The 11,340-nt window shown below is 40.1% G+C and overlaps 1 protein-coding gene across 2 annotated transcripts in view; it reads right to left on the bottom strand.

Annotated features, from left to right (window-relative positions):
- Positions 1-382: 382 nt before the first annotated feature.
- Positions 383-11,340, bottom strand: part of KDM1B (lysine demethylase 1B) — a 33,527-nt gene continuing 22,569 nt past the window's right edge. For both annotated transcript variants that reach the window (XM_063130437.1, XM_063130438.1), the window contains 7 exons: positions 10,344-10,475; positions 8,478-8,552; positions 5,990-6,106; positions 5,371-5,496; positions 4,839-4,961; positions 3,402-3,554; positions 383-1,825 (listed from right to left, as the gene is read on the bottom strand). In XM_063130437.1, the coding sequence (XP_062986507.1) occupies positions 1,742-1,825; positions 3,402-3,554; positions 4,839-4,961; positions 5,371-5,496; positions 5,990-6,106; positions 8,478-8,552; positions 10,344-10,475 (810 nt within the window). In that variant the 3' untranslated portion in view covers positions 383-1,741. The remainder of the gene's footprint in view (positions 1,826-3,401; positions 3,555-4,838; positions 4,962-5,370; positions 5,497-5,989; positions 6,107-8,477; positions 8,553-10,343; positions 10,476-11,340) is intronic.

Raw genomic sequence — 11,340 nt, 5'->3', positions numbered from 1 at the left:
TCACATTTACTGTATGACTCTCCATCTTGACTTAATATTAATTACAACTATTATAGTCATGCATAATTCCTTGTATGTAAGTGCTTTGCACTACTCAATCTTGGCTCAAGATTCCATTGTTCACTTTATTGATTTATTTGTTGATTGATTGATTTATTGGTTATCCATTTATTTGTTGGTTTTTTAAAATTTGCACTTCAGCCAACAGCAGGATTACTAAATACCCCCAAAAATAGTTTTAAATGGGCTAGTTAACTCGTTTTAGCCAAGAGTTCACAGTTTTCAACATTTGACCAATTCAACATTTTAAAAGGAAGGAAATAGCGGGAAATCGGCATCCCATTTTCAAATTTTATGTTTCTTACTACAAGCTTTCACAATTTAGTAAAATAACAGCAGTTCAGCTATAAAGTAAACCCAGATAATTTCTTAACTGATGACCACTTTTCAATCCGTCCTCTACAGTGATCGTATAAACCGAAAGACAATTCAGGGCTTTCCATCTTTCAAAACCTTTACATATCGGCATTCTGCTATCAAAACATAAAAGATGAACAACATTTTTCAATCACACATTTTCTCAAGGTTCTTTGGAAAGTAACAGAAAAATGGCTGCCAATGCTGCTATATTACTGTCATTACTTCCCATTATTTTTCAAAAGAAAAAACAAAACTTAGCTGATAAAAGAGCTATGTACATACCTGAATAACTTCAACCATGTAAAACTCTTAATTACTTAGATACTGCTTAATTAGAATACAAACTGCTTTTCTTCAGCAGACTTTTTGACCACAGGTAAAATGTTTCACAACTATAGGTACAATCCAGCCATTTTTAAGTACTTTCAAGTCCCACTGATTTCAGCGAAAGAGATAAATATCTCCCATCAATGCTTCACTATGTCTGGATGATGCCATATTTTAACCCTTCATAAAAAGCAACAATTTTACCTCATTTTTAAATGAACAAACAAAAAAAGTGAATGGCTCATTCAACTGCCAGACCTTCACCATACTGTCACTATTATACGTGTATAAATGATTACACTTATACAGCTTCTATGATTTAGAAATTCCACTGCATGAAAAGGAAATGGACACAAAATCAACATTTACATTATCAGCAAATGCCAAGTGTCATCCTAGTATACACACAACAGATGCTTTTATGGTGCTTCCTGTATGTAAATAATGAAAGTTTATAAGGGAATGTTTTATATATATTTTGTTTTTTAAAAAACAGGACACCACCAATAAACCCTATGATTGTATTTAAGAGCATCTTCAGCAGTTTAATTTAAAATAACATACCTTTCTTCAAAACATGATTGGAGACACCTGCTGTCTTTCTTGTTGATGTACCATTTGACCACATATGAGCTATTTAACAGTCTACCTACCAAAAATTTTAAGTACTGTACATTCCAGCCTTACATAATAATTACTCAAATGGTCTGCAAAAGGGAAGTTTAAACACTAATGTTTTCATCTGTCCAGTGGCATTGCTTATAAATAATTACTACCTTAGCATGCTATGCTAATAAAACTTCAACATCGTTACTTCCTCGGGTATTAAAGAATGAAAAAAACTGGAACAAAAAATGGAGGTGAAGATTGTCTCTTTAAGTACCACAGACGTAAGCACCACTTGGAGCAATGATACTAACCCTGAAAGTTGGTTTAAACTGAAGGAAGTTGTTGTAAAGAACAAAAGAAAGTTCTGTAAACAGTAGTTTAGGGTTCAACATGCTGCTATTTTGCTTGCTTCTCGAACGCCGCTCAAGTAAGCTCCTGTGACTGTCTGTGGAAAGTGTCTGTTTGTGGCCTATTTAAAAACAGAAAAATAATGTGAGAGACTGTAAAATGAGAATAAACTACATTAGTCAGACACAATATACACATGTCCACATAGGAAGCTTCAAGTTTTGATGAGATCAAACTTTATTATTTCTTTTTCTTGGCCAAAACATTGGTCCCTAAAGCTGCTTACAAAAGCATAAAAGCAAATTTACAAAAATACAGGACTTGCATTAAACCACAAATCACTTACACCAGACAATAAAAAGTAACAAAAGGGTAGTTTGTTTAAATATTAAAAAGCAGCAGAATACAAATAGAAGGCCTTCTTCACCCTCCTTCTGAAAACAAGGAACTGGCCAGTGAGGTCTCCCCCAGAAGGTGTTCTACACAAGGTCCTACAATGTTACCACACAAGGCCCTTAATTAGGTAACCATATGTTCCATCTCAGAAGATGGTTATAGCTACAGCTCAGCCTCTCCAGCAAATCTCAGGGCACAAGACAGTTCATGGGAGGAGGCATTCCTTCATATATCCAAGACTTCAAAGGTCAAAAACAGCACTTTGAATTGTGTTGGGAGACCTGCTGGTGACATTCAGCAACCTCACCACAGCAGTCTAGGCCACAGTAGTTTCCAGAACACTCTTCAGGGGACATCCCCATGTACCCAGAAAGGATGCCTCATGTAGCTGGAAAAAGGCCAAAGACAATACCAAGAATCCAGCAGTGGTGCTGGGTCCAGGAGTATCCCCAGGCTGCAAACCTATTTTCAAGAGACACATAACCCCTCCAGAACAGGCCTATCAGGTACTCCTAGGTTAACTGACACAGCCGCCATCAACATGTCAGCCTTATTTAGACTGAGCTGTTGATGGTTTTATTAACTCCTACCGAACTCATTGAGTAACTCCAGACACCAGATTAAGGGAAATGAGAGATAATTGGCCATTATCGGCGTAATGATGCCATCAAACAACAGCTCCTCATAGTCTCTCCCAGAATCTTCATGTAAATATTAAACATGGGGAACAAAATGGAAACGATACCCCATTGGTTAATTCTCAAAGCATGGAGCACAAATCCCCCAGCACCGTTATCTGGAACTACTGGCCAAGTAGTACCAGTATCAATACAACATAGTACCTCTGAACTCTCTCAGGCAATCCAGGATGATACCATGCTCAATAGCATCAGATGGTTCTCCTAGAACTCTCAGAAGACAATAGGAACATCCTCCCACTGGTGAACATAATCAGCACAACCAAAGCACTCATTCCCCCAAACCAGGCCTGAAACAAGGCTGAAATGGGTCTTTGCATGCATGTGATCCCAACACCTTCAGTTAAAAGGATTCCAGCTAGCAGGACTACAAAAGTTCTTTTCAGATTCTGGAGATCCACTGCCACTCAGATTTGATGACGGATCTAACACATTCATACAGGACCTGAAGTGAGGTCCTAGACTAGCACCCTACCCATATTGATTCCAATGTCTTTCCACAATGCTTCCTCAGAACATGGATGCCTTCCTTTCTGTCTAGCTTGTATAAAGTATAAAGTTTTCAGGACGATTGGAAATATATATACATAATCAAGGTTTCACCTCGCCAGCAAAGAAGATTTTTCCTTGTATGTCTTCGGCAAGGATGTCATAAGCTTCACCACTGCCCCCTGTCTTTACAAAAGTATATGCCATTTGGATCCAAGGGTCCTTGTTCCATCGTGTAACAAAGTACTTAACCGGGTCTGGCACTTCCTGTATTACAAAGAAAAGCAAAAAGGAATACCTCTGTGAGACATACCCTAACCCATGTGCATGCATGCACACGCACTGATATGCTTTAGGAAAGATCTGCACTACTGCTTTATGGCAGTATTGAAGTGCATTGATAACTGTTGGGGCACGTTACACATTCCATATAGTGCTTTCATAGTGTTATTTCCTGCTTTTTATTCCACATTATCCAAAATACTGCAACAAATGTCATTGTGTGTCCTGCAAGGTATAAATGAGCAAAAACATTACCATGATGGGATCGTAACGATTTAACATAAGATCTGGCATTACCACTAGAGTATTTAAACAACAGCCTCACTGAAACCAAAATGTATAACCTTCCACACTGGTTAGGTAAACAGTATAAAGTTTTGATAGAAAGAGACGTATACATATAAACGGCTAGAGATGACTGACCTCTAGATATATAGTCTTTAATTTTATACCTTTCTTAGGTAATATAAAATAAAGAGATATAAAATAGAGATGGAGAAAAATTCCCAAACCAATGCACAAATTCGAATAGTTACGCTTTAGTATTTGCACTTCTTAGAATTTTGCGATGGAGTTTCTCAATAAAAATGCATTAAAAATGAATATATCCGTTCTTCAAATGTTATGTTGCTCTCCCGCCCAAGAGTTTCTCTCTCTCTTGCCTGGCTTCGCCCATTCTCTCTGGCTGCCCCGTTTGCTTGGAATGCTCTTCCAGAGCATCTACGTACCATGAGTTCCATCGTAGATTTTAAAACGCGCTTGAAAACTCATTTGTTTTCAATAGCTTTTGGTATTTTAGCTTGATTTACTGTTCTTATTACTATGATTATTCTCTTATCTCTGTTTTGTGAACCCCTTCCCCCCTTCATATGTTTAAATGTGATTTTAGATTGTAAGCCTCTAGGCAGGGTATTGCTGTTTTATTTGTATATTTTGTACAGCACCAAGTACATTGTTGGTACTATATAAATAAATAATAATAATAACAACAGTTCACATAAATATGCATATATTTGTAAAAACAGTGATAAAATGCATGGCTTGCAAAAATGTGATATTGAACAAAATTGCATGCAAAATGTATTTTTTTTTCTGCAGAATTTTTAAAAAATTCACAAAGTGATGTAGAAATGGAATGAACTTCGTATTGAAAGAATGCAAATGGACAGATTCATTCATCCATAATGCAAAGGCTAAGGGTGTCCTGTGGAAGACTTGCTTTAAATCTGTGTTGCATCCATGCCACTTGTTTGAGAAAAACAGACCTACCTGTTCCTTAAACAGCTCACGGAGTACAATCATGCACTGCTGTAGCACTTGTTTGTCTTCTAAGTTTTTAATAGTTTTAACAGCATCACCAGTGACTACAGACATTAGAACACTACACTTCCGCTGAGAAAAAAACAGAAAAAAGAAAAATCTCATACAATGTAATTCCATTAGCCTCTCCTAACCAGTCCGTAAAACATAATTACCGGCACCTCTTGTAAAATTGCCTTAACTGAAAGAAGCAGAGTGTCTCTATGTGTGTAGAACAATTAGGCTTTTTAAAAAAAGTTTCTATTATAACTAGGCAAATACTTTTTTTAAAAAAAATGAAAATCATTTTGAATACATTCCAAACAAAAATCTCATTATGAATCAGTTAGGTTTCTACATTGGAAAGTCATAAAGAAAATTCTTTAAGTGCTGGTTTATATTAAAACAAAGGGAAGAGGAGAAATTTTAAAGCTTCTAATTTTTCCAAATGTGTAGAACAGGAAGGGTCAATATTCAGTCTTCATGCTATATATTAAGATACCTGTGGATCCATGTCATAGAAAACACTGAAGAGTCCACGTTTGTTGGAACTAGGTGGAACATGGCCAAAATAATCAGCTCCCTGAATTTTGCTGTCCCAGAATCTGTAAGGAAACTGTAGTGCAATCTAGAGAAAAGGGTTAAGAATTACCTCTTTGTCAATTAATTACTCCTTTGCTGCACTCCTATCTACAGTTACTAGGAAGTAAACCCCAATGAACTCAGGACTACTTCCAAATACACATGCAAAGGGTTGGCTGTTAGTCTGGGGTTTGAGGAGCGTCTCTTCATTCCACTGCCCCCACCCCCCAACTGCAATGGCCCTCCCATGGTCAGACAAGCCAAATGCAGAGTAGAGCATCAGTGTCTACAGTGTTTAATAAATAAATGAATAAAAATAATGTCCTTTATGACTTGCGTATTCAATAAATAATCATCTTAAAAAAAGGTCCCTGGGTGCACACCCCAATGAAATGTGCTGTGCTTATGGTGTCTACCGATGGTGACAGAACTAAGAGAAGGGATTTTACCTGGGAAGGCTCAGATTGGAGAATGTGGTATACAAGCCAACTACTGCTCATCTTCCACTTTACATCCCCATACGAAAGATGCATTCTTACCTTTTCAATGACTCCTGCTCCTAAACTATTGATAGCTTTCGTTTTTCTCTCTGACAAGGATGGATTAAACTGGATGGCACCTTTCTGTAGTATAGCCAGAGGTACGGCCACTAAAACCTGGCAGAAGAAGAATAGTTCTAATTATACTACAGTAGGAAGGGCTTGAGGAATATTATCTTCATGAATTCCAGTGCAAACTGACCTAATCCACACCTCCTATACTAACGTGTAGTGCAGATCAGAACACAATTATCTTTCAGACTTTGCATTCTCCAAATTATGCAATCAAGTTCTCAGCTCAAAAAAATACCAAAACATGCTTTAAAATACATATTTTCTGACAAAATGTCTAGCCATACGCACACATTTGGATAAAACGCACAACATTCCATCTCCCTCAGCTGGTCACTTAAATTCTGCTCTTGTCAGAGGAAAAAACAGAGTTACAACCTGCCCCCACATCCCTTGTTATGGAACAGGAAAACAAGTTGGCATTCTCTGGCTCTAACTTGTGCAATATCCCCTCCATCAGTGGGAACTATCCCTTCCCCACGCTTGGCCCCTACAACTCTTAGCATTCAGATTTTTTAGTTTAGACATGACCAAGCAGGAACTTCCCCCAAAACAGGCCTTTTTTGAAACAACTTTGGGAGAAATGAGAGGTGGGTGGAGTGCTTGCAGGAGAGCTTCTGAGTGCTGCCAAGAGGAACTGATGAAGACCAAGCCCTTCTAGAACCACGTGAGAGTTCCAAATATCGCCAAAGATGTTCTCATTCACTAGAGGCTATTTCAGTGCCACACAAGAGACCACGGCTGCTGGGACTGCTGCAGGGTGATTGTGGTGGGCATGGAGTAGGGCCAGTGGAGGGAGTGTGAGTGGGATGGGGGGGTGGCCTAGGGAGAGTTTCAGAGCTGGGTTTGGTTTGGGTCGGAGATTCCCCATTCCTGAATTAGGCATCCCGCCTATGAAAGCTCATGCCGTGATAAATTTGTTAGTTGTAAAACATACCCCAGGACTCCACAAAGTTTTTACTGCAACTGACCATCACAACTACTCCTTACATTTTCCCATCTAAAATACATACTCTTTGGGAAAGTTTGGAGTACAATGGATATTAAAAAACTCAGTGGAGAACTGCTGACTTGCCAGAGCTCCTTCCCTTGGACAAGGATGCACCATGTTTTCGGTGCCAAGGACCACATGTGATGCTGGCTTCGAGGGTTGGGGGCCCCACACACATACAGATGCAGGCACGCGTATGCATGTGCATATACACACATATACACCAGCAGTCCTGAAACAGATTGTGCTTTCATTGCTGCTAGCACCAGCAGGGAAAGAGTGATCTCTACGAGGGAGAGAGTAAACAGTACACGCAGGGGGAAATTCAGCAGTGAGTGGGGGGAAGAGGATCAGGGCAACCTTGAGAAGCTACAGTAAAGGAGTCTGGAGGCGCAGGTTCCACAATGCACCTTCTCAGTTCCTACCCAGCACTTCCAACCAGAACAGAACCCTTAACATGAGTATAAGGATGTGTTGAGGATTCATAGTAGAAAGTATTAATTTATGTAGGGTGAGGGGGAAGCTGGTGAAATGGCAACTGAAACTCAGTAAATAGCTCTATCCTGCTGGACTAGTTCACTAAAGAGTGAAGTTATTCTTGCTTAGGTACTGCAACCAAAACATCTCCTTATCGTCAGTCTCCCAAGTTGTAAACTGTGAGGTGTGGCCTTTACATTGACTCTTGAAAATATATAGCAGAAGTGGAAAAGGATGAGACCTAGCCACAGTAGTGCATGCACTGGTAACTTCCCGATTAGACTACTGCAATGCACTCTACGTGGGGCTGCCCTTGAAGACGACGCGGAAATTGCAGCTAGTGCAAAATGCAGCAGCTAGACTGCTGGCAGGTACATCTTACAGAGCCCACATAACACCAGTTTTAAAGGAACTGCGCTGGCTGCCTATACGCTTCCGGTCGGAATTCAAGGTGCTGGTAATGGCGTTTAAAGCCCTAAACGGCTTGGGACCTCGATACTTGAGAGAGCGCCTCTCCTTATATATGCCTGCCCGAGACCTTAGATCTGTTGGAGGAGCCCTTCTCCACATCCCACCAATGCAACATATACGTTATGATGGGACAAGGGAGAGGGCTTTCTCTGTGGTGGCACCCCGACTGGAATGCCCTCCCCTCGGAGGCCCGATTGGCACCAACATGGATTGCATTTCGACGCCAAGTAAAAACATGCCTTTTTAACAAAGCCTTTGATGGTTAAACTCACTGGCACATTGTTTTAACTGTTTTAACTGCATCTATTGCTTTTAAATTATATATTGTTTTAACTTGGATTATGGTTTAATTTGTTTTTATAACTGTATATTTATTGTTTTATACTGTATGTTTTTATCTGTACGCCGCCCTGCGATCTTAGTGATATAGGGCGGGATATAAATATTTTAAATAAATAAATAAATGAGACACATCACCTTTTGTGCTGTCCAGAGAGTTCCGTCTGTTGCAGTCACTTGGACCTCTTCCCCTGAATAATCAATACTACGGATCTGTTTAAAAAGAGAAGTGGGGAATCATCATGAAACACATGTTTCTATAATACTAAGACAGTAGTACAATTTTTATAACCTGTGTTTTTTATATTTTTCAGCTTTCTTTTTAGGGAAAAAGAGTTGAGGCTTAAATGAACCTAAAAACCAAGGTTTAGAGTTAAACTAACTGCTCATGGATAAGCTCATTATGTGAACAATCACTCAGAAGAAGAATGAAAACAATTTTTCAGTGATGTTTTTTCTCCCTTTGCGTGGTAGGCAGTCTGAGCAATTGTTAACCCCATTGCTTTGATGCGTCATTGATTCCAAATATTTGTTCCAACATTTTAAAATGTTTGTCTTTGGCAAATATATATCTTTTACCCTACCTGAGAGAATAAAATCCATATATATGGTGTTTACACATAATTAGGGTGACCATATGAAAAGGAAGACAGGGCTTCTGTACCTTTAACAGCTGAATAGAAAAGGGAATTTCAGCAGGTGTCATTTGTATGCATGCAGCACCTGATAAAATTCCCTCTTCATCACAACAGTTAAAGCTGCAGGAGCCCTGCCTTCTTGACCAGATACAAAAGAGAGCAGGGCTCCTACAGCTTTAACTTGTGAACCACCCAGAGAGCTCCAGCTATTGGGCGGTATAGAAATGTAATAAATAAATATATAACTGTTGTGATGAAGAGGGAATTTCACCAGGTGCTGCATGCATACAAATGACACCTGCTGAAATTCCCTTTTATATACAGCCCTGTCCTCCTTTCCCCATGGTCACCCTACACATAATGCTAAATTGGGATGAAGAATTACATTCACAGGGCTCTGTAAACCTGAGGAAAGCCTCAGGGTCACTCCCTCTCTTCCTCCTGCATAGCCAGGTGGAATAATAAACCATTATTCAGTTTCATTTTTTCCAGTTCCTGGCTTGGTGTTACGTATGTATCAGGAATTGTGGCTTACCACAAAATCTAGCCAACTGCTAACAAACCAACAACAACAAAAACAAACACTGGATTGTGTTGCTGGTTTGTTTAACAAATGATAGTTTGTATTGAACCACGATTCCTGATTTGTACATAACATTTACATTGAAAACCAATGAGGTGTAGTGCTGGACTTGGACTTGGGACATCCAGGTTCACCCATATGGTCATGAAGTTCCCTGGGTGACTTTGGGCCAGTCACTGACTCTCAGCCTAACCTACCTCACAGGGTTGCTGTGAGGATAAAATGGAAAGGAGGATGACCATGTAGGCCACTTTGGGTTCCTTGCAAGAGGAAAAATGGTGAGATATACATGCAAGAATAAGTAAATAAACAAACAAGAATTGTGCAATGAAACTGAATCATAGTTTACACAAGAGGGAGAGGGGGGAGTGTGGAAGCGAAAGGATTCAGAGAGGCTCATACAATAACCCTAAATCCTGGCTTAGCATAATGTGCAAAGTAGGCATTGCGACACAATGTAAGTATGTAGAGTAGTATGTGAAAAAAGTTCTAAAACATATTTTTTAAAAGCCATTGGAAGAAACATTCATATGTTCCAAAGTGGATACTAAATATTTATTTATTTATTACATTTCTATACCGCCCAATAGCCGGAGCTCTCTGGGCGGTTCACAAAAATACTAAAGTGGATAGTGATGGAAATAACTTTGGAAAATTCAAGTTGTTAAGTTTCCTCTGTACGTACATTCTAAGGCAAAGAGAAGCAAACTAAACGCTAGTAAGATGGAATGCTCCAGGGCGAAGCAAAGAAAACTGGCTCCTCTTCCACTTCTCGATACTTACTGGAACCTTTAACCGGATGTCCAGGCCTTCTGCCATTTTCTCAATTATAGCAGAGTACCCTGAGCTAAGCAGTGTGTGATCACCAGCAAACTGAGCAAAAAATTCATTGTGATCCCAAGAGCGGGCAGAAACCTGTAAAGAGAGCATAATTCCCTTCATCAATCAGTGACAAAGCTCAACACACAAACGACGGAAGCGGATTTTTTTAGAGCCTGAACTAGACTTGATATGTTTCCTCTTCTGTCTTGTGTTCTCAGCTCTCAGCTCTGCAGGGCAATCTCCATGCTTCTCACTGGCATATGAGTGAGGGGCTGTGGGATCCCTTCTAGCTCGTAGCCCAGGACTTAGCATTCCAAGGCACTCTCTCCAGCTTGGTGAGGACGGTTTCTGAGGCAAAATCCTCAAGTCTGGCCACAAAGGTGGGATGATGTGCTAGCACATGTCAGCATTACGCACTCAAAAAGCACAGATAAAAGTGTTATGACAGATTCCACTGCTGTCTGTGCAGAGCTGCCTCCATGCCATGGGTGGGAACCTCTGGCCCAGGGGCCAAATCTGGCTTGCCAGGAGCCCCAATCTGCCCTCTGGGGTTTCCCAGAGGGCCATGACCCCTTTCCCTGGCTCCACTCCCTTCCCCAACCACTAATATTTTGGTGGCTTCCCAGCAGTTGTGCAGTTTTTTCCCCATTCTAAAAGGTTGAAATGCCCCTCCAAAGGGTTAGTTACTGACAGCAAGAGCTTTAACATATATGGGGGAGGGGTGTTTTTGCCCCACACTCTTTGGCTTTGGTGCCATCCACAATGGAATGCGGCTCCCAAGAGCCTCTCCAAAACTGAATTTGGTCCTCAGGCTGAAAGAGGTTCCCCCATCACCCTTGCCCTATGGAGTCATTTTTTGCCAGAGTCCATGTCCACATCCAGTTCTAGATTTATCATTTCCCAGAAGCACTGCCAGACCACAGCATAACTAAATTAGTTTCATATAGAAACAGCTGAT

The sequence above is a fragment of the Elgaria multicarinata genome, chromosome 7, assembly GCF_023053635.1.
Source record: "Elgaria multicarinata webbii isolate HBS135686 ecotype San Diego chromosome 7, rElgMul1.1.pri, whole genome shotgun sequence".
Classification (NCBI taxonomy): Eukaryota; Metazoa; Chordata; class Lepidosauria; order Squamata; family Anguidae; genus Elgaria; species Elgaria multicarinata.
The sequence above is the reverse complement of the archived record's forward strand: the minus strand, read 5'-3'. Positions and strand labels throughout refer to the sequence as shown.